This window comes from Podarcis bocagei, assembly GCF_964188305.1.
Source record: "Podarcis bocagei genome assembly, chromosome: 10".
Lineage (NCBI taxonomy): Eukaryota > Metazoa > Chordata > Lepidosauria > Squamata > Lacertidae > Podarcis > Podarcis bocagei.
In genome coordinates this window covers 7050449-7076630 of record NC_138135.1, presented here as the reverse complement: position 1 = coordinate 7076630, position 26182 = coordinate 7050449, and the positions used below count along the sequence as shown (strand labels likewise).

Genomic DNA, 26182 nt, shown 5'->3' with positions numbered 1-26182 from the left:
CAGTTGTTCCATATCCAGTTCTAACTGTAGCTTCTTGTCCCACATAGAGATTTCTCAGGAGACAGATGAGGTGATCAGGCACTCCCATTTCTTTAAGAACTGGCCGTAGTTTGCTGTGGTTGACACAGTCAAAGGCTTTTGCGTTGTCAATGAAGCAGAAGTAGATGTCTTTCTGGAACTCTCTAGCTTTCTCCATAATCCAGCGCATGTTTGCAATTTGGTCTCTGGTTCCTCTGCCCCTTCGAAATCCAGCTTGCACTTCTGGGAGTTCTCGGTGGGAAGTTAAAAGAGGCTTTAACAAAAACAAGGAGAGGGATCCACTTTCTCTCTATGGCGATGCGTTGTCTGGAATAAGTCAGATGGTTGCTGCCTTTTCTGTTCTGCACAACAGGCAGAAATCCAACTGGTGAAAAGGAAGGGGCATTTTATCATATGTGGTGGGGTTGTAATGTAATTTAAAAAAATTGGGAAATGATATACAACGAATTGAAGAAAATGTTCCATTTAACATTTGTTTGAAAACATGAAGCATTTTTGTTAGGGATTGTAGGGAAAGATCTGCCAAAAAAGCTGAAAAACATCTTCATGTATGCAACAACGGCTGCGAGAGTCCTAATAATAATAATAATAATAATAATAATAATAATAATAATAGTTTTTATTTATACCCCGCCCTCCCCAGCCAAGGCCAGGCTCAAAGCGGCTTACAAGCAATAATAAAAACAAGTTGAATGATTACAACTTAAAAACAAAATTAAAATACAACATTAAAATATTGAAACATTAAAATGTAGCCTCATCGCAGGAGGAGAAGGAAAGGAAAAAAGAAAGAGAGGGAGGGAATCAAATTGGCTCCAAGCCAAAGGCCAGGCGGAACAACTCTGTCTTACAGGCCCAGCGGAAAGAAATCAGATCCTGCAGGGCCCTGGTCTCATGAGACAGAGCGTTCCACCAAGTTGGGGCCAGTGCTGAAAAGGCCCTGGCTCTGGTTGAAGCTAATCTGACTTCCTTAGGGACCACTAGGGTATTGCTATTTATGGACCTTGAGGCTCTCTGTGGGGCATACCAGGAGAGGCGGTCCCGTAGGTACGAGGGTCCTAGGCCGTGAAGGGCTTTAAAGGTCAAAACCAGCACCTTAAATCTGACCCTGTACACCGGGAGCCAGTGCAGTTTGAAAAGCACTGGGTGAATATGCTCCCATGGCAGAGACCCCGTGAGGAGCACAAGGATGGAAGACCGAAGAAACCCCAACTAAAGAATCATGGCAAGAAAAATTGATGGATTATGCAGAACTGGCAAAATTGACATATAAGCTACGGGACAAGGATAACTGTGATTCTAAAGATGAATGGGAACTCTTTACAAAGTATCTGAAGATGCAACAAAGCGAACTGGACTCCTGGGCTGGCTTTGAATAAACATTCACAAACTTTTTATTGATGATAATCAGCTAAATAGTTTGAGGATCTATACAACTGTGTAACATGCAGAAAACAGCATTCTTAGAGAAATCAAAGACTGGAAATGAGGGAAGCCGGGGGGGGGGGGAAGGGTTGTGTGGGAGGGGGGGAGAGGGAGGAAAAATGGGGGGGGATATAAGGATGATATGTTTCTGGATAATATGTTTTGTTTTAATTTTGAATAAAAAAAGAAAGAAAAGAAATCCAACTGGTGATGCTCCTCCCAACATGGAAAAATATGACACCGTACATGTGAACTGTATATGTTGCACATACTGGACTAGACCTTTACAATAGGAAACAAGCAGTAAAATTTTCACAGTTATTATCATTCAGCCTGTTGCACTTTGTGTATTGTGACAACTGTATTTGCGTAGCAAGGAATTGAACTTGCTTTGACTCCCAGCATGGAAGCAAAATGATGTTGATGAGAAATGAGGACAACACCTCGCCTTATTAATTCATCAACGCGCGAAATTTGTATCCTGCCTTTCCCAGCAGGGTCTGAATGCCAACTTCACCACGATTTTGCTGCATCACCTACGAAATGTTCGATTGCTTTGGATTTATTTTGAGAGAGAGAGAGAGAGAGAGAGAGAGAGAGAGAGAGAGAGAGAGAATATCAATGGTTACTAGCCACAATGGCCATGCTCTGCTTCCACATCCCAAGGAGGGGAGAATCTTGGGTTCGAATCCTGCTTGTTGGCCACTGTGAAAACAGGATGCTGGGCTCGATGGCATTGGGTTTGATCCAAGAGGCTCTTCTCCCGTTTTCATCGGGTCCCTTATGGGCTCAGCGTTTACACTGCCTCATCTGAAGACGTAGAACTGGGTGTCAACAGCATCCTGATGACTCCTGACTCCAATCTCGGGATGACTTGGCTCAGTAGTTTCATGCATACTGAAGATGTGTCATCAGTCAGTTTTAATTCTTGTAACATTTTAAATCCTTTTATTTATGATGCTGGACAGCCAGCCTGGGCTCCTTCGGGAAGGCGGGAGGGAGAAACGTCAAAGAAATAATAATAAAAGATTTATTTTAGGGGATGGTCACAGGGTGGGTCACAATGAGCCTAATATATAAAACAATCGCACCCACCTAAACACAAGAAACTAATACACATGTCCACCACTGTAGGGAAAGTGCTGGACATAATAATAATAATAATAATAATAATAATAATAATAATAATAATAATAATAATAATAATAATTTATTATTTATACCCCCCCATCTGGCTGGGCTTCCCCAGCCACTCTGGGCGGCTTCCAACAACATATTAAAATACTGTAATACATCAAACATTAAAAGCTTCCCGAAACAGGGCTGCCTTCAGATGTCTTCTAAAAGCCTGGTAGTTGTTGTTCTCTTTGACATCTGGTGGGAGGGCGTTCCACAGGGCGGGCGCCACCACCGAGAAGGCCCTCTGCCTGGTTCCCTGTAACTTGGCTTCTCGCAGTGAGGGAACCACCAGAAGGCTCTCGGCGCTGGACTTCAGTGTCCGGGCAGAACAATGGGGGTGGAGACGCTCCTTCAGGTATACTGGGCCGAGGCCGTTTAGGGCTTGAAAGGTCAGCACCAACACTTTGAATTGTGCTCGGAAACGTACTGGGAGCCAATGTAGGTCTTTCAAGACCGGTGTTATGTGGTCTCTGCAGCTGCTCCCAGTCACCAGTCTAGCTGCCGCTTTGCATGTAGAAGGTCTTGGGTTCAAATCCCAGCATCTCCAGGTACTGTTGAGAGAGATTCCCTGTCTGAAATCCCAGTCAATGCCAACATTACTGGGCTAGATGGATCAGAATCTGACTCAAGGTAAGTTAACTTCTATTTTCCTATTTCTTTATATGCTAAAATACCTTAACCAGCAGACCAAATTTCTGCAACAATTAAAAATTACATGTTTCGACTCGGTGCCAAGGGATGCGGGTGGTGCTGTGGGCTGAACCACAGAGCCTAGGACTTGCTGATCAGAAGGTTGGCGGTTTGAATCCCCACGACGGAGTGAGCTCCCGTTGCTCGGTCCCTGCTCCTGCCAACCTAGCAGTTCGAAAGACCTCAAAGTGCAAGTAGATAAATAGGTACCACTCCGGCGGGAAGGTAAACGGCGTTTCCGTGCGCTGCTCTGGTTCACCAGAAGCGGCTTAGTCATGCTGGCCACATGACGTGGAAGCTGTACACCGGCTCCCTCGGCCAGTAAAGCGAGATGAGCGCCACAACCCCAGAGTCGTCCGCGACTGGACCTAATGGTCAGGGGTCCCTTTACCTTTACTCGGTGCCAAGAGCTCCCCAGTGCCAGGTGCCAGCCTAATCCCCAGGGGGAAAGTGTTTCCATGACCCAGGTGCTACCACCGAGAAGGCCCTGCTTCGAGGTATGGATTTCAGTGAGCAATGGTTTGGCCAGAAAGTCTTCCCCGAATCTTTTCTTGGTGGCTTCTCTGATGTATTGCTTTGCATTTGGGGTTTTCAGTCTTGTACATATGTTTTTCTGTTAAAAATCACCTTGTTGAGTTTTCAGGACCATAACATCTCACGCTGCTGTACCAGTTAGCACTCGCACGGGTGCCTTCTGCGCTCTGTGATTGCCACAACACCTTCAAGGGCTGCCCCATGTAGACTGCATTGCAGTAATGAAGCATGGGGGTCAGAAACTATCTCCAGGCCAGATCTTCTCCCCCCAGGCCAGAACCGGCCTTGTCCCACACCCTCCTTGAGGGTTTTTGCCTGGACAGATAAGGCCCTTTCTGTGGCTGGACGGAGAAGGAAGGAATGGAATTGGACTAGATGATTTGGTGGATGATGGACTATATGGAATTTGCAGAACTGACCGGGAGACTTCGAGACCAGAGAGAAGAGACGGTGGAAGAAGATTGGAAAAAGTTTAAAGAATATCTGAAAAAATATGTTAATATTTAAATCTTAGAATAGCTTTGGAAGTGGATATAGGCTGTAGGGTTAGAAGTAGAAGATAGTGTATTTTAAAACAGTATTATTTGTAAGTGATAAAATGTGAAGATTTTTATAGTAAAAGTAAGCGTGATAAAAAAAATGGTTACAAATTATGATATATGTAAACTGCTAAAGATGAAGTAAAATGAAAATCAGATAGGGGGGACTTGGGGAAGCCCACCTGACAATGTTTAGAAAAAATAAGGATAAGACAAGAATTTGTTTGTATTGTTTTTTTCCTGTTTGTGTTGTTTAGTTGTGTTATAAAATAAATTAAAATTTTTGGAAAAAAATAGATGATTTGCTTGCCTTACAAGTCTGCAATTCTATGAAGGGTGAATGCAAGTTAATAATAATAATAATAATAATAATAATAATAATAATAATAATAACAGTCTCCCTCGGAAGGTGGTGGACTCTCCTTCCTTGGAGATTTTGAAGCAGAGGTTGGACGGCCCATCTGCCAAGGATTATTTAGTTGTGACTCCTGCGTTTCAGGGGGTTGGACTAGATAACCTTTGGAGGTACCTTCCAACTCTACGATTCTCTTCTATGATTGGGCTGAACCTCCAAAACCGAGACCTAAAAATTTCAAGCGGTCCCTGTTAAACGGATTTGTGCTGTTCAGATATACATGGCAGGTGTTTCCGTTTTCCACCTCAGCCCTCAATCATTTCAGGAGATGCCACAGCGAAGGAAATTGTTCCGTGCGTTGCGGGTGGGGGAATTTTCTTGCTACAAGTCAGGGGAAGTTGCTGGAGGCCCAACTCTGCGGAAGAGATCTTCCTCTGATTGCAGGTGGCATCGGGAGTGTTGCTCATCCCTCGGTTTAGCTATTTCACCTTGTGCTATATAGAAACGCTTAGTCACCCTCAACGCAGAGAATCCCTGGTGATGTAACTGCCGTATCTGGCAAAGGGGAGTGGAAGACTCGGTAATTAATGAATGTTAGAAGGATGTTGGATAGAAACTAAGCGGTTTCCAGCTGTAATGCTTTAAGAGATATGGAAAAAAAAAAGTTTTACAAATGGGTAAAAGTTTAATGGTAAGGATTTGCTGAACTAACAAATCGAACTGGAATACAAAGAAGGGAGGTATGAGGAGGTCCGAGGAAATTAGTGTATGGAAGTTATGTTATTGAAAATTAATCTGTGTTTTTAACTGTTTTTTATTTTGTATGTTTTTTTCCCTTTTTTGTTATATCTTACAAACTTTCAATAAATATCTTTTTTTTTTTAAAAAAGGAAGACTCGGGAATGTTGAGGCATAAGGTTACCAGATGTCCCCGTTTCCCGGGGACAGTCCCCGGATTTACACATCAGTCCCCATACAAAATCCATTGAAGTTGAAAAGTGGATTCATTGAAAAAAAATCTGGTAACCTTAGTCTACGGGAGTAGCTTTCTCACACTAGCCAAGCCATCGCTTTTGCCTAGAGTGCAAAGTGCAGGGGCCGTGAGGGGTTCAGGAAATTCACCCGACCTGGCTCTTCCTAACTTCTCAGGGCAAGGCTTCTGGAGAATTCACACCCATGACTTTCCCCCCTGCAATCACAAAATATCAGTTCACAGGACAGGAGAGGAGACAACATAGGCAAGATTTTTCCCTGGAAAAGAAAGCTGTAAATGACAGATCTGTTCCCTTTTAATGGTACCGCATAGTTCAAGCTCTGGTTTTCCCAGTAGTGATGTATGGAAGTGAGAGCTGGGCCATAAAGAAGGCTGATTGCCGAAGAATTGATGCTTTTGTATTCTGGTGCTGGAGGAGACTCTTGAGAGTCCCATGGACTGCAAGAAGATCAAACCTCTCCATTCTGAAGGAAACCAGCCCAGAGTGCTCACTGGAAGGACAGATCCTGAAGCTGAGGCTCCAAGACTTTGGCCACCTCATGAGAAGAGAAGACTCCCTGGAAAAGACCCTGATGTTGGGAAAGATGGAGGGCACAAGGAGAAGGAGATGACAGAAGACAAGACGGTTGGACAGCGTTCTCCAAGCTATTAACATGAGTTTGACCAAACTTTGGGAGGCGGTGGAAGACAGGAGTGCCTGGTGTGCTCTGGTCCAGGGGGTCACGAAGAGGCGGACACGACTAAACGACTAAACAACAACAACAAAGTCCAGTATCAAAATAAAAAAATTCCTTCCAGTAGCACCTTAAAGACCAACTAAGTTAGTTAACTAAGTTAGTTAAGTTAAGGTGCTACTGGAAGGATTTTTTTAATTTTGACTATGGCAGACCAACACGGCTACCTATCTGTAACTAAAGTCCAGTATGTGCAACATATACAGTTCATATGTACGGTGTCATATTTTTCCATGCTGGGAGGAGCATCACCAGTTGGATTTCTGCCTGTTGTGCAGAACAGAAAAGGCAGCAACCCCCTGACTTGTTCCAGACACCGCATCGTCATGGAGAGAAAGTGGACCCCTCTCCTTGTTTTTTCGTTAAAGCCTCTTTTAACTTCCCACCCCAAACCTTTATTCCTGCTTCCAAAACCTGAAAGCGAGAATGGACGCCGGTCCCTTTAAGGGCATAGCCACGCCCTTTGCCTCCCTCCCTCCCTCGGCTCCGCCTCCCCCTTGTTCCCCCGCCCCCTTCCTCCTCCGCGATTGGTGGCCGTGGAGCCGCGCGTGCGGACTGAGCCTCCAATGGCGGGTGGATTTCCAGAGCGGCGTGGGCGGGCGCAAGGCCTGCCAATCAACGAGACAAAGACGGAGAGGTCCCGGTTTCCGGCCTTTCTGCGTGCGCAGCTCGGCGGCGCCCACAGAGAGACGAAAGGCTAGAGGTGCCGCTTGCTGAGCGGGGCTGCATTCGGGGGTCCTGGAGGGACCGAAGCCCACCTGAACTGCACGCCGGGGAAGAGGTTATTGCTGTCCTTATTGCTGCCTTTTCCGTTTCATGCTCCCCGTCCCACAAAAAAGGACCTCGGGGCGGAGTGTGCATGGTTCCCTCCTTTGCACTCACAACACCCCTGCGAGGTAGGTTAGACGGAGAGGCACTGGTGCAGGTGAGCTTTATGGCGGGGTGGGAATTGGCTGGGGGTGGAAACTCAGCCAGATGGGGCGGGTATAAATAAATTAGTATTGTTATTAATTAGACGGGGTCTGCATGCCAATGAGCCCTGTATGTTTGTTGAATATATGGGAAATAATTGTATACAGCTGAAAAGGCTGGCAGCATTAAGGTAAATTCAACAGGGTAAACAGGTTTTGATGGATCCAGTTACAGATAGGTAGCCGTGTTGGTCTGCCATAGTCAAAATAAAAAAATTCCTTCCAGTAGCACCTTAAAGACCAACTAAGTTAGTTCTTGGTATGAGCTTTCAAACATATTTTGTCCAGGACCTCTTCTGAAGGCCGGCGGGGGGCGAAAGTCTTTGCTCCCCCCGCCTGCCTTCAAAAGCCGTCCGCGATAGCGGGAAGCGCTTCCCTGCTATCCCGGACTGCTTTTAAAATGCTGGCGGTGGGAAGCAAAGCCTTTCGGCCCCCGCCGGCCTTCCTGGACCTCTTCTGAAGGCCGGAGGGGGGGAAAGGCTTTGCTCCCCACCACCAGCATTTAAAAGAGGTCCCCGGAGATTTCCCTATGGGCTTTCTTCTTGCGAAGCAAGCCCATAGGGAAATTCGTCTTGCGAAGCGCCTCCAAAACAGAAAACCCTTTCGTCTTGCGGGTTTTCCGTCTTGTGAGGCATTCGTCTTGCGGGGTACCACTGTATATACGTGTGTGTGTGTGTATATATATTTATATGGGAATATGCTGGTTGGGGTGCAATCGGGTTGACTTTTGCTGCACCCAGACTCACATTTCTTTGCAGAGAGGGGATTCCCCCCCTTTTTTAAATGGCTGGGATCCTAAAGCAGAGGATCAGGAGGCGGCATTCTCATCACTTTGCATTTGAAAGCTATGTTAAACAAAAACTCAGTGGCAGAGCATCTGCTTTGCATGTGACCCCTGGCATCTCTTCAGTAGGGCTGGGAGAGATCCCTGCCAGGAATAATACTTCAGAGATGCTGCCAGCCGGGGCTGAGCTAATGGGCCATCAATCTCACTCATCTCACTCGCAGCTTCCTGTTCTTCTGTTAGGGAGGGTCTGTAGTTTGGTGGCAGCAGGACACCTGCTTCGCATGCAGAAGGTCCCCGGTTTGGTTTGTGGCACCTCCTGTCCAGTTCAAAGTTCCTGTGGTGCAATGGGTCAGTGAGCCTGGCTGTTAATCAGAAAGTTGGTGGTTCGAACCCACCCAGGGATGGCTGTAGCAGGATTCCTGCATTGCTTGGGGGTTGGACTAAATGATGATGATGATAATAATAATGATAATTAATAATAATTTATTTATACCCCGCCCATCTGGCTGGGCTTCCCCAGACACTCTGGGCGGCTCCCAACAGAATATAAAAAACATGATAAAACATAACATCGTTTGTGTCTTGCTTATGCATAAGCACCAACAGAGGCTGTTGCTGAGCTCAACGGGGGATAGCAGACCTGCCTGGTTTCCTATCAATGAAGCCACCTGTTTTGGAAAGCCGCTTGCCGCTTGCAGGACACACGGACAACCTTCTCTCCTGTGCTGAACTCTGGGGACTTGTGTCTTTCCTTCTGGTTTCCAGCCGAAAGGCCTGAGCGTGATTGGCTGACCCCTCGGTCAGCCAGGAATCTGCCTCCTCCTTCCCTCTCCCCTTTTCTCCAGACCGTTTTTTCCCGATGACGAAAAGGAGGCCTTAAAATAAAGGAGCTGATAGACAAGGCAGCTGCGGAAGAGGAGGGCGATGGGGGGAGAGGCGAGCAGGAAGAGGCATTTGGAATTCAGTGCGGCGGCTGCGCATGCGTCAAATGAGGAGCAAAGGATGTGGGGGAGTGGAGTTGACCCCATAGCGGAAAACCCAGCACCTGCTCTTGATTGGAGGTAGGTCTCTATGTGCACTCATGTGTCTGATAGTTGTGGGTCTAGATCGGCCTTGGCCAACCTGCTGCCCTCAAGATGCGTGCATGTATTTGTGTACAGGAGTTCCAGTGCAAGGTGATTTTACAAAATAAATCGTAATGGCTCATCCAGGGCTGTCTTTAGCATATGCGCCGCGGGGATGCAAACATCCCCCCAGCGCCCCCAATTTTAGTTTAGCCCCCAAATTAACTTTTATTATGCTTATTTCAGACACCACGCTTACGCCTTATCTCTTGTTTATGAAAGGAGGAAGGGAAAAGAAAACTTTTTTATTTGCATTTTCATTTACAATATACTATTACTTAAGTCTACAACACCACCACACTTATAAGTATTGTTTAGGCACCTACTTAGGAGAAACATTGGTCGAGTCAAAGGTGCCACTCACCCTGCTACTGCATAGCAGCTCAATACAATACGCAACATAATATTTTGATGTAAGAGTTAATTTCATGTGCACGGCGCCATTGAGAATGACAAGCACCATCGTTGAATCTGACAAGCGCTGCCGCTGGCACAGCGCATCTTTGGTAAATGAGCGCACAAAGTCAAAAGTCCTTTAGTGAAACAGTAGGTATACATTCCGGTAATACCTAGGTATATACAGTGGTGCCTCGCAAGACGAAAAGAATCCGTTCCGTGAGTCTCTTCGTCTTGCAGTTTTTTCGTCTTGCGAAGCAAGCCCATTAGCGGCTTAGCGCTATTAGCGGGCTTAGCGAATCAGCTGATAAGCGGCTTAGCGAATCAGCTTTTAAGGGGCTTAGCGGCTTAGGATCAGCTGATAAGCGGCTTGGGAAAAAGGAGGGGAAAAGGAAAAAACCCCCGCAGGAACTCGCAAGACATTGTCGTCTTGCGAAGCAAGCCCATAGGAAATTCGTTTTGCGAAGCACCTCCAAAACGGAAAACCCTTTCGTCTAGCGGGTTTTTCGTCTTGCGAGGCATTCGTCTTGCGGGGCACCACTGTATGTATTTGTTTTTCTAGCTTGATTTATTTATTATTTCATAACAGGTAGATAGTTAAGAGCTTAGGTGGCTTCAGCGGCTGACGCCCCCCAGAATTTGGTGCCCAGGTGCCCCCCACCCCTTGCACCCCTGGGGAAAGACGGCCCTGGGCTCATCCATGCTGCATATTTAAGCTAAGTGTTCCATAAGAAAATGCCAGCAGGTTTTTCCTCCTTGTTCTTTACCTAAAGAGTTACGTTGCCAAACTTCTGTTGGCAGCCAGGAAGATGAGCAGCAGCCACGGTGGAGAGGAACCAGCCTGGGGAATGGAGAAGGCCTCTTGCAACAGAATGGGTAGGCTCAAGTGCAATGAAGCGCTGTGTTTTGTTCATTTCGGTAAAGGCAAACGCTCCTATGGAACTCCCTCCCACAAGAGGCAGGGATGGCCAATTCATTATGGATCGTTTCCCAGTACTCTTTTACCCTTTTAAATGAAAAAAATGTTTTAAAGTAGTCCCCCCCCCCCAAAAAAAAACCAGAGTCCTTTCTGTTGGGGATAATCCAGATGAAAATTCCCAGGTCTCAATACAGGTTATTTATGTATGCTACTACTGCAGCCGGTATTTTGTTAGCGCCAAAATGGCAAATGAGCGAGGTCCCAACCAAAGAATGGCAACTTAAGTTGACAGAATATGTACAACTCGCAGACTTAACACACAGAATAAGAGAACAAGAAGAATAATTTAATGGTTGGAAAACGTTTATTGAATATATGGGAAATAATTGTAAACAGCTGAAAACGCTGGCAGCATTAAGGTAAATTCAACAGCGTAAACAAGTTTTTAAATGAGTATTTTAAATTGTAAAACAGGAAATTCAATAATATATATATAATATAATATAATATAATATAAAGAAGGCAGTGATGGCCACCAACTTGGTTGTCTTTAAACGAGGCAAATTCATAGAGGAGGAGAAGGAGGGCTTCCCCTGTATCCAGTTGGAAGCAATCCAGTCTGAATGCCCATTGCTTGAGGTCACGGGAGGGGAGAGGGCTCTTGTGGTCGAATCCTGCTTGCAGGAAGTTTCCTATGGACATCTGTTTGGCCACTGTGAGAAGAGGGTGCCATTTTGTTCTGATCCAGTTTTATGCACCTGCTTTCTTCTTCTTATGAAAACTAATTTGCAGTCCTCATGCACATTGTTGGAACAAGATGTACGGGGTATAAATAATACATTATTATTATTATTTATTATCATATAGTGACTTTGTGAAAGCTTGGGCAGTATGTGATTGTTTCTCAGAGATGACATAAGGGGATTGTGAAACTAAATGGGTTAAAAAGATGTAGGACCACCGTGGAAATGATGCAAAGGACTGTGGAGGTGGTTCTGTTGTGACTATTGGAACCCCTTCAGGTTTGAATTTTAGTGATGAGGAAGTTTAACTTAGGCAAAAAAGGTAAAGGACCCCTGGACAGTTAAGTCCAGTCAAAGGCGACGATGGGGTTGCGGCACTCATCTCACTTTCAGGCTGAGGGAGCCATTAACCTTCCCGCCACAGCGATACCTATTTATCTACTTGCACTGGCGTGCTTTCGAATTTCTAGGTTGGCAGTAGCTGGGACAGAGCAACAGGAGCTCACCCCATCGCGGGGATTTGAACTGCCAACCTTCCGATCAGCATGCCCAAGAGGCTCAGTGGTTTAGACCACAGTGCCACCTGCGTCCCCTGAAGTTTAACTTACTGAATGTGGCATGATGCTTTCTGGTTTTCTGTTTCTAATCTTATCAGCACATGGACAAATCCTGGTCGATGCGACTCCACCATGATGAACAACCCTGTTAACGTCAGTGTGGACGAACCTGTACAAAAATTAGCTGGGAGAAAGGAGAGCCAAAGGGATCTTCCATTTGATGGCTTCAATGAAGTTTTGATAGGTAAATCCTAAAAAAAGGGGGACGGGCAACAGTCCCAAAGCAGAAGCTTTGAAAGGATGTGGTTGAGGCAGGTGAGCAGGAGGGATTAAGGTCACAGAAATTTGATGGCATTCAAAGTTATCTCCACAGGCATGCAGTCTCCTCTACTGTGGTTTCCAGTAACTGGTATTCACTGGGATACCCTGAATTCAGACCCCTTGCTCCCCTTACAGAACTAACAGTTTCCAGGTAGTAAACTTGCCCTGACTAAGCTGTAAGTTCTACTAAGATCTTTGGGACTTCTCTTTGAGTAGATCAGCTTAGTGTTGCACAGTAAGACCACTGGTGAAGGAACAGGAATAGAACCTGTTCCTTCACTGGTACTATTTTGCAGGTGGAATTCAGTGGTATATCTTGGTGAATTCAGATTGGGGAATTAAAATGACTTCATAGAATCATAGAATCATAGAGTTGGAAGTCAGAGAGGGCTGGGGAAAGGGAATGTTGAATTGACTTCATCGCCCCTTCCCCAGGATTAGCTGAAGCTGAATAAATTTTTGCAAAGTACGTAGATACGTGAATGTCATTGGCAGAATTATCGGCAGCCACAGGATCAGTTTTTCACTGCAGGGGAAGGGAAGTTTAATTGTGCAAGCAGAAGTCTGTTGCACAATGGGATTTCTGGACTGAGCGCAGCCCTGTCTGCTGTTGCTTCTTCTAAATAAAGCAATTTAGAACATTCATAAACTACCAGCTCACAAAAAGATATCATGGTGGTGTACATCAAAGGCATTACAGCATCTAGAAATAATAAAATACTGTGCAAATGACCCAAGACTGAATCCAATTAATTCTCTAAATGCAACTATAGAATCATAGAATCATAGAGTTGGAAGAGACCACAAGGGCCATCGAGTCCAACCCCCTGCCAAGCAGGAAACACCATCAGAGCACTCCTGACATATGGTTGTCAAGCCTCTGCTTAAAGACCTCCAAAGTAGGAGACTCCACCACACTCCTTGGCAGCAAATTCCACTGTCGAACAGCTCTTACTGTCAGGAAGTTCTTCCTAATGTTTAGGTGGAATCTTCTTTCTTGTAGTTTGGCTCCATTGCTCCATGTCCGCTTCTCTGGAGCAGCAGAAAACAACCTTTCTCCCTCCTCTATGTGACATCCTTTTATATATTTGAACATGGCTATCATATCACCCCTTAACCTCCTCTTCTCCAGGCTAAACATGCCCAGCTCCCTTAGCCGTTCCTCATAAGGCATCGTTTCCAGGCCTTTGACCATTTTGGTTGCCCTCCTCTGGACACGTTCCAGTTTGTCAGTGTCCTTCTTGAACTGTGGTGCCCAGAACTGGACACAGTACTCCAGGTGAGGTCTGACCAGAGCAGAATACAGTGGCACTATTACTTCCCTTGATCTAGATGCTATAATCCTATTGATGCGGCCCAGAATTGCATTGGCTTTTTTAGCTGCCGCGTCACACTGTTGACTCATGTCAAGTTTGTGATCAACCAAGACTCCTAGATCCTTTTCACATGTACTGCTCTCAAGCCAGGTGTCACCCATCTTGTATTTGTGCCTCTCATTTTTTTTGCCCAAGTGCAATACTTTACATTTCTCCCTGTTAAAGTTCATCTTGTTTGTTTTGGCCCAGTTCTCTAATCTGTCAAGGTCGTTTTGAAGTGTGATCCTGTCCTCTGGGGTGTTAGCCACCCCTCCCAGTTTGGTGTCATCTGCAAATTTGATCAGGAGACTTCGTTGGTCTTGCACAGCAAACTTGGCACCCAAAAGCATTTAAAAAAAACACCAGACTTTATTGTGGTAAGGACTTTGGAGATGGGGAAATGCAGTGGTAAGTGTGGGATAATTGATGCTTTTCATGACACCAGTTGGAATGAATGCTCAGTATACAGTGAACATAGCCTCCACAAACTTTGTGTAGGCAAATTAAGATGAAACACTCGATAAACATGCCAACTGGAAGCAACCACAGTCCGTAATGTGCCTTGGGAACTAATGCCGAGCCTGAGGATGTGGGTGGCATCTGAGTCATGCTCTTTTGCACATGCAAAAGCTGGCAAAATCACATGCAAAGGCACCGCATGGCAGAATACACCTGCAGAGTCTTGTAGTCACTTCTCTCTCCCCCCCCCCAAACGCCTCTCTTCCCGTTGCCTCTCTGGAGAATGGAAGTTCAGGTTGTAAGAGAGCAGGAGCTGCAATCCTTGCATCTATGCGGCTTGGGGATTTGTCTGGTTGCATTGGGAGAGTGGGTCTAGCACTGAATGAATGAATTAATGAATCAACAGGGAAATGAAGATTATAAGGAACTGGTGCTATCAAGCATTTGCTTTCAGAGCCCTCAGCTTCTGAACTCATTTTGAGGATACCGTTTGTCACACAAAAACATCACCTGCCCACTGTGACCTCTAATCTTTGTAAGGAGATCATTGAGACCACCACCTCCATGCCTGTGTTCTTGACTTCTGAAAGGCACCCGGCTTATTACTGTTAATTCACTTTGGCCCAATCCACGAAGGCAGTTCCAGTTTCCTTGCTGGGCTGCCAGGTGAGGCATTCCCTTCCTCGTGCCGTTTCTTACGCCCTCAATATACAAAATAGCCCGTGTCTGCGGCCTCAAGGTTTTGGTAGCTGAATTGCCTCTTGCGCCGTAACCTGAATCTGTCCTTGTCCCACAGGAGAGCCCCCACCTGTGGTGGCCAAGTCGGTGGCAGCCCAGACGGAAGAGAGATTTGAGTGGAGCAGCCTGGATGGTTGGCTTAGACCCAGAACTCAAGAGGGGATGAAGTCCCTCAGCAAAGGCACCCAGACAGAAGGTAACTCAAGGCGTTGCGACTGATATTAGCCGGGAATAGCCACTCAAGCCGGAGTTAATTCAGGGTGCAAGGGCTTCCTTTGGGTTGCTGACTCTTCCTTCCTAGGGAAGCATGAGAATCATGTTTATTAAGGGCGTAACCCTCTGATCGATGCTGTGCAAGAGATGAAACGGGTCCCCGCCAGAATGGCGTAACAGGTTCAGGGCAGGACACAGCACAGACTTCAGTAAATGAAATATTCACTTGACGTTAAGCAAAGCAACTTGTGCATTTTTTGCAATAGGCCAAAGCCTGGAGCCTCCTTCTGGCACATGACAAAGGACTCTTGTGATTGAATCCTGCTTGTGGGTTTCCCAAAGGCATCTGGTTGGCTGATGTGAGAACAGGAGGTTGGAGCAGACGGGCCGCTGGTCTGATCCAGCAAGCTCTTCTCATTTTCTTATGCACTGGAAAGTGCGGGAAGACCGTTGCTTGACGCAATGTTGTCTACCCTCCCTGCAGACACAGCAGAATGTGTGTTTTTTTTTAAAAAAAAATATTTATTAGAGTTTCCAATTTTTTACAAACAAAAAGCAAACATAAAATCATTAAAAACACATAAATTTCACAACTTATTTTCTCATAACATATTTCCCCGACCTCCTCATACCTCCCCTTCTTGTATATCCAGTTCAAATTATTTATACAGCAAATCCTTATCTCAAAGCATTACAGCTTAGAAAAAAAAGAAAAAAGAAACACCTTATTTTCTCTCCAACATCTTAAATTATTATACCTTTAAATTCTTTCTTACAAAAAGAAAACCATTTGATAATAATTACAGCTTGAAACCACTTAATTTCAATCCAACATCATTCAACATTCCTTAATTTTACAATAGTTTTGTAAATAGTCCTTAAATTTTTTCCAGTCTTCTTCTGCCGACTCTTCTCCCTGGTCACGGATTCTGCTAGTCATTTCTGCCAGTCCCATACAGTCAATCACCTTCATCTGCCATTCCAGACACAGCAGAATGAGCCCTGGTTAAATGTCGTAGTCTTATTATTCCTTGCAAACAAATCATATGCTGAATAAACAAGTTGTCTGGAAGCAACCTTGATCTTCAGAGATGGATCCTTAGAGATCAAGAGTAATTAATTTTCCTTCATTGCAGTGCTGCAGTGGTGGGAAGGGAGAGACTTGACTCTTTGCTTTGATCCCCAAGGATTGTGCCCAGAAGGTAGAATGGGATTTCCTGTTAAACTGAGAGCCAGTGTGGTGTAGTGGTTAAGAGCGGTAGTCTCGTAATCTGGGGAACTGGGTTCGCTTCCCCTCTCCTCCACATGCAGCTGCTGGGTGACCTTGGGCCAGTCACACTTCTTTGAAGTCTCTCAGCCCCACTCACCTCACAGAGTGTTTATTGTGGGAGAGGAAGGGAAAGGAGAATGTTAGCCGCTTTGAGACTCCTTTGGGTAGTGATAAAGCGGGATATCAAATCCAAACTCTTCTTCTTCTGTCTGTTCTGTAGGAGATTGAAGGTGGTTTCTGACTCCCGGTAGTTTAAAGATAGCAAGGAAAATACAGGCAAAATAAATTATCTGCCATGTGCTTATTTCTTATCTTTCAGCTTCAATGCTCTCCACCCATCAAATAACGATTATTAATTGTGACTGTGCCAGGGTCCCTGATCTATAGTGTAGCCTTCGCCAACCTGGCACCCTCCAGAAACTTTGGACTACAACTCCCACCAGTTGTAGTCCAAAACATCTGGAGGGCATCAGATTGGGGAAGGCTGCTGTAGTAACATAGATTTTGTTTTTTGTTTTTATATAAAAATTTTTATTGGTTTTACAACATTTTTTAAACAATACAAACAAATAAAAAGACAAACAAACATGTATAATTTCATGACCTTTTTTCCATAACCCTCCTTTCTCGGACTTCCCCATACCTCCCCTTTCTGCATCCCAATTTACTAAATTATTTCAGCAACTTCTAAACCATTTTTGTCAAATATATGTTCTCTTAATCTTTTCTTTGACTTAATCTTATGTCACTGTATCCCCTTTTCTCTCAACACTTCGACATTTTAGCATTCCTCAATTTTATAATAGTTCTTAAGATAGATTTTAAATTTCTTCCAGTCCTCTTCCGCCGTCTCTTTCCTCTGATCACGGATTCTGCCAGTCATCTTAGCCAGTGTCATATAGTCCATCACTTTCATCTGCCACTCTTCCACGGTGGGTAGGTCTTGTGTCTTCCAATACTTTGCAATGAGTATTCTTGCTGCTGTCGTAGCATACATAAAGAAAGTTCTATCTTTCTTTGACACCGTTTGGCCGACTATGCCCAAGAGAAAGGCTTCTGGTTTTTTGGGGAAAAGTACATTTAAGTACCTTTTTCATTTCATTATATATCATTTCCCAGAAAGGCTGTAGTAACATAGATTTTGACTTGCATATCCCAGCGAATGGCTCACGGGTGTGTGTGTGTGTGAGGGGGAGTGGACTAGGCCATTGGCCCCACCCCCTGAGAGCCTGCATTTTGCACCTGGTGCCGGGGGATAAACCTCAAGGGTTCTAATAAGTGATAAAAATAGGTCTCACAACTTGGAAGGCTGCCAGGCTGTGTGAATCAGAATGTGACCTCTTCCTCCCCGAGTGGCAAAGGGAACTGCTTCGGCCCTGGGAAGTGGAACTTTCTGGCAGTGTGTGAGAACGGAAGGAAGTGGGCCCCAGGCCTCTGAACTGGAACGTGAAGAGGAAGTGAAAGAACTGGCAACCTTTTGTGCCCCTCTTCTTTTTTTAGCATGTACACAACGCTCTGGGTTTCTGAGGGTCTTTTTGCTTGAGAACCTGCTTGTCTGCCAGAGACTTGTGGATCCTTGCCACATCTGGAGCCGGGGAAGGGCTAGGCTCTGTGCCTCCTCCTTTAGGGCCTGGAAGATCCAAGGTCTGCAGTCCTTTGTGCAGGTGCTGGCCGCATTTTGCATGTTTTTCTGCCTGTGAAACTCCCCCTCCTCTTCACTGGTTGAGAGGAGGAAGATGCAAGCAAGGCCTGGAGGATATGAATGGCAAAAGACTTTATCTTTATTATTTCATGTCATCTATATCCCACCTTTCCTCTAAGGAGGTCAAGGCGGCTTGCATAGTTCTCCCTCTTTCATCCTCACAACAACTCCGTGAGGTAGGCTAGGCCCAACGTCACCCAGGGAGCTTTGTGGCTGAGTGGGGAATTAAACCCTGGTCTCCCAGGTCCGAGTCTGACACTATAACCACTAAATCACCTACTCTTAAGCAGACTTGGAACGCTTCCATGATTCCTGCAACTATTCGGTGTTATACTAGGCTATCTTATTGCCAGGAGCTCTGCCTGGTCTCCTCTGCTTTCTTGCACCCACAACTGGCCCAGGAGATATTTTGCTGCCAGAGGTGAGGGGGCCACCATTCCATCTTCAAAAGCCGACTGGATTGGCACTTGATTCTTCCTTTAGCACTAGCTCATAGCTGTCCACTTGTCCCTTTTCTTGCGAGGAATCCTATTCGGAGTAAGGGAATTTCCCTTGAAAAAAGGGAAATGTTGACAGCTATGCACTAGCTATGGGGCATCTTCATTGCATCTGAACTGAAAGCAGGAGGTTAGCTCAGGGTTTCTCCAAGAATTGTGCTCTCCGCCCCAGGTGTATTCTGCAACACATCACTGATGTAAAAAAAGTGTATTTAGAGCGGATTTATACTGGACCGTCCAGACGTCATTCTGGTTTTTTTAAAAAATAATATTTATTGCTTTTCCAACAATTTAAACACTACAAAAAAAGAACAATACAATACAAAAACACTACATAACACTAACACATTAAACTAACAAAACAAAACACACATCAAACAACATCAAACAATTTCAATATCTTATCTTTCATTCACTTATTTCAACAACCTCCTCACACCTCCCTTTTCGTATTCCACTTCTGTTAATTGTTTCAGCAATTCCTTTCCATCTTCCTCTGTTTTCTATCCTATAATTATCTTAACACATTCTAACCTTATTTTTTCCTTTAATACTCTATTAATCTATTTATACTTAGTTCCTTATAACATTTCTACTAAAGCCATATAGCTTCATTCCAACATTTTTCTAACATTCATTAATTTTACAATATTTCTGTAAATAGTCTTTAAACTTTTTCCAGTCTTCTTCCACCGACTCTTCTCCCTGGTCTCGGATTCCAGACGTCATTCTGTTTTGTTAGTTGCTCAGCGATGCTTCTCCAATGTTATGCTATCTGGAGGGTCACCCTTGCACCACAGCAAGACAAAAGAAGGACAAACATGGCAGAACATTTGCTGTACAAAAAGTTGCAGGATTTCAGCTGCAGGCCATGTGCTGCTTGGAAATGAAGCACCGTGCTTGCCCCAAACCTTTGCAGGTGCAAACAGTATTGATGATGGGGCTGCAAATAACCACCGCCCATACCATCATGAGCAGAAATACTCTTGAATGCACAGTACAGGGGATGTCAGGAGGGCCCTTGAGAAACCTAGAGCAACCCATGTAGCACACTTGGCTCAGACTGCCTTGTGTCTCTCACTGTTTGCTGTCTGAAGCGGCTGCTTCACTCTCTGATGGTAGGGCCAGCCCTATTCACACCACACCCTTTCCTGTTGTGTTTTCAACTGTGTCAGGCTGAACTGCACAGTTTCACAGGAAGCCAAATGCTGTGCTGGTTTCTGCCCTGGCTTGCAGAGGGACATCCCTGGCAGCAAGAGTGTGTTTTCAGGAAGAGGAAAGCAAGGTGTTGTTTGAAATTGCATCACAATCGTGTGGGTTCCCTCGGGGCTTCTTCTGATGTAATGGGAACACTTTGAAATGATTCCTGCTGATAACTGCATGCAGAAAATGTGACATGTGTATTGGAAATGCTGGAAGCCAGAGAGCAAAATGTAAGCTCGTCATGGGAGAACAGAAAATGCTCCGATCTGAACCCGTGTGTGAAGGGTTTGCAGCTCCTCTTCAACTATTTTTCCACCCAAAGAGCCCAAAGCCCAAGTGCCTTTTATGATGATGATGTATTTATTTCTTACTTATACCCAGCCCATCTGAGTGGGTTGCCCCAGCCATTCTGGGCGGCTTCTAACAAAAACACAGGGGAATAAAGGAGTCTAAAAGGATGTTAAGCAGGTTAAGCTTGGGACTAAACACTCCTTAAGTTCAAGGCAGCTAACAAAAATAATGTAGGTGCCACATAAGACCTGTTCCACATTTGTAAGAACTTGATCTTTGGAACTTGCCGCGTATTGACATCAGGCAGGCGACTTCACTGTGCTCTTTTCAGCGCCTGCTAAAAACATTTTTGTTTAGACAGGCCTACCCAGATGCCTAGAATGCTGATGTGTTTGTAGGTTATTGCTGCTTCTATTGTTTTTAGTTTATTGTTGACTTTATTGTTTTAAATAGTTGTTTTAATTATTCTATAAAATTGTATATCCTTTTTGCTAACTGCTTTGAGGTTTTTTTTATAATCAAGTGGTATATAAATTTTATGAAATAAATCAATAATAAAAATACAGCAAAAACAATCAAACTGTGTGGAGGAGAGAGAGGAAGGAAGGGAGGGAGGGAAGGAAGGGACAAGGAGATGAAAAGCCAGTGGATCATAAAAATTAAACAAGCAGCACTTGCAATAAAAATCAGAGACAATTCTAAGCCAGAAAAGGTACAACTAGCCTCTAAAGCAGGATGACTAACTCTTTTCCAGGCAAGGGGGCTGCACTGACTTATGGTCAACTTTCCTTGTGCCACTTTTTAAAGGGGGTATAGTTGAAGTGCAAGAACATGGGAGTGGGCAGTAAAATATGGATTTTGAGAATATAAATATTGTTATATAAAAATTGACAAATTTTGGGGGCTCTTGGCGGTCAACTTTGGGCAGACCTTGCCCCCCCAACCTTTTGGCATCATAGTGTTGCAGCGAAGGGACCTAGAGGCACAATACAAAAAAAAGTTTCAATTTGAGGAGGCCTTGAGGGCCCACAAAAAACCTTGGAGGTGGGAAGTCACATACATATTGGTTAGTTACCCTTGTTTTTTTTATTGTGTGCTGCAATGTCAACCTTCCTACTGCAAGGGAGTTGTTTGCGCTGCTAGTTTAGCTTAGCTGTTACTTGTAGCCTGTCGTAATAATAGAACACGCCTGTTAGTAACCTTATGCAAACAGATGCATTCTGTGGATCAGGATAGCAAGTAGAGAACGGCCGCTGTCTTTTCCACATCTGCTTTTCAGTGAAGTTGCTGTGATGTACTTCTTGTTATCTGTCTCTCTTTTGCCACAAGAGGGCAACCTCTGCTATGTTAATAGCAATTGCTGGGCCTGAGTATGGACCTGAATGCAAGGCACCGTACCCTGTGTCCTCCTTCCAGATGGAATGTTTTTAATGCTCAAGTGCATCCTTTTAATTTTTTGATGTTTCAGCCACATGTACAGACAATGAAGATCGACGTTATTTCCAGCCTAGAAGAGATCAGGATACAGTCTACATGTTGAAGGTGGCTGAAAGGTAACTAGCATATGTAAAACTGAGGAAGATGTCCCCAGTGTGAGAACAGGATGCTGGAACTAGATGGGCCTTTGGTCAGTTTCATTAGAGATGTCCTTCTGTCCATTGGTCCAGCTATCTCAGTATTGCCTACACTGATGCAGCGACTTTCCAGTGTTTCAAGCAGTGCTTTTTTCTGGGGGGGACGCAGGGGTACACATAGTGTAGGGCCATAGCAAACCCCCCCCAATGCCTTTCTGAGAAAGGAGAGGTTCGTCAGGAGAACAAGGCTGGCATTGATGGAACAGGCTCAAATGTTTATTATTGAAGGTTGTAAAGAGATAAGCAGACTCGGGAATGCACATGGCCGTGGTGTGGTGAGGCTGGTGGGGCCATTGCAGGAAGGAGGGGGGGGGGCAAGCCCATGTAAGGACATAGGAAGTTGCTATAACTTTCGATTTCCCAGAAATCAGGTGATTTACAAGAAATCAGGTGGTATTGTACTCTGCAAATGTATAAAAAGGGGGCGCACCCTGACTGGGGTGTGCAGATTGCAAACTCATTGCTCTGTACCTTTGTTCTGCATATGCATTTCAAATAAATCCTGTTGAATCCTGCAAGGTTGGTTGCCACTTCGTGTGAATCTGTGCTCCGAGGACCCAATAGCAGATATGGAAAATGGCCAACATTTCCCCTAAACATTTTGTGAATCTTTGTACTTTTGTCCATTTACTGTTTTTATTTTCCCCAATTTGAACTATAAAATGGTGATTTTCTTGAGTCAAGAGTACCCCTAAACATTTTTTTAAGGAAAAAAAGCACTGGTTTCAGGCAAGAGTCCTTCCCAGCCCTACCTGTAGACTAAACCTGAGATTTTTGGCATGCAAAACAGGGTGCTGTGCTACTGACTTATGCCCTTTAAATAACAACCCTGAGCACAGCCATAGCCTATTGCCTTCAGGATGGCAATGGCTCAGAAAGGAAGGAAATCCCAGTAAGGCCTACTGTTCTTTCTTGCCAGGCTTTGAAGCTCTCTCTCTCTTTCCCCCCCTCTCCCTCTTCCTTCGCCTCACAATTTTGGACAGTGCTGAGAAGACGATTCAGCAAGGCTTGAGAGAATTATTTGGTGTCCTGAAGATCCTCGTTAATGTACCCATCATTTTCACAGTAGAGTTGGTCCATTTTCTCAACAAATCCATATTCCAGGTGAGAGGACTCTACCTCAACTCTGCATTGGCTCTTATTTCAGAAATGGGCATTTCCTTGCCAAAAAGGGGGGGGGTTAGGCGTATATTTTTGACTGCTTAGAAATGTGGACCTTTCTTCTGCTTTCAAAGGCTGCATTTCCTCAGGGGTGATTTCTTGGCAGCTGAACACTAGGTGAGGTCAGAGCTGTAGGTGGGTGGGACACCCTTCCTGCCCCCCTACTTTCCTCTCCAGTTCTCTCCCCTTCTTGCTGCCACATGAGATTAGGTTGCCCACCTCTGGTTTAAAAAACTGTTTTAAGCATAGATTGTTATGTAACAGAATACTAAATTTGGATGTATCCAGGAGCCAAGGACATTGTCATTCCACCACTGCAGCTTCTCATTCTGCTGCACACAAAGAGGACAGGGGTCTCTCCCCCCAGATCTTTCCCATCATCCCTACTGTCTTCTGGCATTTTCATTTTATTCCCCATCCCAACATAAGACTAAGGTCAGAGTAACCTTTTGGTTGATCAAATAATCCTGATTTGTTTGAATTATGTTTGCCAGGAGGTTAGATGTCAGCTGCTCATGGATAATTTGTTTCAATTACAATGTACATCAGGCATTGATCATCCCATGATTTCCAGCACATTTCCCCATCACTTTCCATCCTGCAAAACTCAGGGTGGGGGAGTTTGGTTGCCCAAGAATGCCAAATCCATGTTAATGGTGCAGTGTGCCCATGACTGAATCCCACCCACAAAATAGCAAGAGGTGCTTCTAGCCTTAAAGTACCGTATTTTTTGCTCTATAAGACTCACTTTTTCCCTCCTAAAAAGTAAGGGGAAATGTGTGTGCGTCTTATGGAGCGAATGCAGGCTGCGCAGCTATCCCAGAAGCCAGAACAGCAAGAGGGATTGCTGCTTTCACTGCGCAGCGATCCCCCTTGCTGTTCTGGCTTCTGAGATTCAGAATATTTTTTTTCTTGTTTTCCTCCTCCAAAAACTAGGTGCGTCTTGTGGTCTGGTGTGTCTTATAGAGCAAAAAATATGGTATTTTTATTGCTTCTTTATTTTCTCTGACTGGATTGCAATGCCCAGTGACTTTGTAATTAAATATAATGAAGTGGCCATTATGTAGTCCGAAAGTATTTTTCATTTCTTTTACAACTCATTTTTCTACTATCCAGGTAGTGTTCTTTACTGCCTTGAGAATCAGTTTCAAATGAGTATACACAACCAGAGTAATATTTAAAAACTCCTAAAGGCTCCGAAGTGCCTGAAAGACTAGCTTCACCCCATATTCCACCATGACCTCAGATGTCTTGAGGCTTGCTATCTCTGTGCCAAGTTTGGACTGCAAGGAGGGCCATATGAAAAGTTCTTCTCAGAGGTGGCTTTTTCTGTAAAATAGCTTTCTCCTGGAGACTCAAGTCTCTCCTATGAACAAGGCAGCATTTAAATTTTTATTTAGTTTATGGTGGCCAGAAAGGAAAGTTTTGTCCTTTTCATCTGTTACAAATTCTAGGCTTTTATTGATTTTACTCATTATGCCTATGCCGTTTTTGAGGCGTTTAATACTTGACCCATCTGTTGACACTCCTTGTTTTGGGACATCTTTGATGTGATGCACAACTGTCCATTAGGTGATGTAGGACGTGTGTGTCAAGGATCCAGTCTTGAGGTATTCAGTTGCACAGTTAATGTCTTTTGCAAGAAACAGCTGCTTCTGACGGTGCCATTCTCTTCATTCAGGTGTTGGTGGTTGACCTCTTAACTACAATGGGAGACCAAATGCTGGAACCCTTCCTCGTTGCTTTGTTCAACAGCATCCTGCAGCCCCTGCTGAAATTCCTCCTGAATGTCCTCTGCAGTATCCGTAACCTCAGCTACCCTTTATTGGACATCCTGAAGGGCATCTGTTTGCAGGTTGCTCTGGTGCTGCGAGCTTTCCGGTTGGTAGAAATCAACCACCATCAAAATAAGTTGCTTGCTGAAAAGGTCTAGTGGAGAGGAACAACTGTCCAAAGTGGTGATTGACACGACTGAGGGCATCTGCAATCAGTTTCCTTAACTAGCCTCTAGTTCGGCTGAGAACTGGGGATGCTTTGTGGCTGGTTCCTCTGTTCAGGGCAGTGGTGCTCAATGTGTTACACTCACCTTCTATGCTGAAAGCAAAGAGTAAGGTTACCCTAACTTCTGTCATAGAGCTTCAATATGCTGATGACAGCGTCATATGTGCACACTCAGAGGATGACCTCCAAACCATCCTAAATATCTTTGCAGAAGCTTATGAAAAGCTTTGCATATTGTTCAACATCCAAAAAAACAAAGTGCTGCCCCAACAAGCACAAAACAACCCCTCTGCAGAGCCACAAATCCAACTCAACGGTGTAACATTGGAAAGTGTTGATCACCTCTCCTACCTGGGCAGTTATATTTCCACAAGGGCCGACACGGATGCCGAAATCAGCATGCCAAGTGCAGCTTTCTTCTGACTGAAGCGCAGAGTGTTTGAGGACCAGAACATTCATCTTCAAGGAGAAAGTGTGCAATTTGTGGGTGCTCTTAAATTCAGCTTTGTCATGGCAGGCGCAAGTGTCCTTGGTGGTGTGGAACGCCTTTAAGCCAGTTTAGGTTGGTGTGCCAAAGAGGGCCAGATTTGAGGAAGTAAACATGTGTGAGAGCAGACCTTTTTTGTTGTTGAGCTTTTTTAAGGAATGAAGTTGTTGAACTTTTTTTTAAAGATTGAAGTTGTTTTTAGGATTTTACCCCAGGAGATAAGACTGCTACAGGGGCCGGATTAGGCCCCCAAAACGGACTTTGGACATGCCTGCTCTACACAGTCGAAAACAGTTTCAGTTATCTACGCCGTGGGTTCCCTTCAGACTGGACTTCCGTAATACATGGGGCAGACAGGGAACAGCATATAATGCAAAATGCTGAGGTGAGAATGCTAAGTGGGATTATGTATCAAGAACATATGATGCTAGTGCTAAAACAAGCTCTCAGTCTGTCTGTCTGGGGTGTGTGTTTCCTGTGGTCCGTATGCCTTTGTGTGGCCACCGACAAGTACTGCCTTCCCTTTTTCTTTTCATAAGTTTGGAAAGTATGGTTAAAAGCTTCAGCTGTAGCAGGCTCTGTGGAAATAGGGAGACACAAGTGTACCTGTAACTTCAGAAGGATAGTCAAGGCTTTCTTTGGGTATTAATCATTTATAATCATATATATTTTGTGGACCCTTCCATCAAATGGGAGGCTAGCAACCTCTTGAAGAAAGACAGTGTTGGATTCTTCTGAGATGTTGATCATGAAGTGCATCTGGAACTTTATCCCTTGGTGAAGCCGTATTTGCAAAATAAATTGCTTTTAAATAGCTCGGCCAAGATGCATATTTTCCTACTCTCTTGGAAGAGATCTTTAAAG

General features: G+C 44.7%; 1 protein-coding gene and 1 long non-coding RNA gene across 4 annotated transcripts; both read left to right on the top strand.

The window, feature by feature from the left end:
- The first annotated feature begins 7134 nt into the window (after nt 1-7134).
- LOC308595766 (uncharacterized protein) lies at nt 7135-26132 on the top strand. 3 transcript variants are annotated; one of them, XM_081210462.1, is made up of 8 exons: nt 7137-7385; nt 8845-9308; nt 10569-10643; nt 12085-12230; nt 14918-15055; nt 21504-21588; nt 22653-22773; nt 24512-26132. In XM_081210462.1, exons 2-8 carry the CDS (start codon nt 9172-9174, stop codon nt 24761-24763), a joined length of 954 nt encoding a protein of 317 aa, XP_081066588.1. In that variant the 5' UTR covers nt 7137-7385; nt 8845-9171; the 3' UTR covers nt 24764-26132. The 3 variants fall into 3 exon arrangements, with proteins under 3 accessions (XP_081066590.1, XP_081066588.1, XP_081066589.1); XM_081210463.1 differs by having other exon boundaries at nt 7152-7270; XM_081210464.1 differs by lacking the exon at nt 24512-26132 and having other exon boundaries at nt 7135-7385; nt 22653-23545.
- Nucleotides 15062-18794, top strand: LOC308595912. Its single transcript, XR_014012209.1, has 3 exons — nt 15062-15570; nt 16073-16828; nt 17466-18794. It is a non-coding gene; the product is annotated as an uncharacterized lncRNA (long non-coding RNA).
- Nucleotides 26133-26182: the final 50 nt, after the last annotated feature.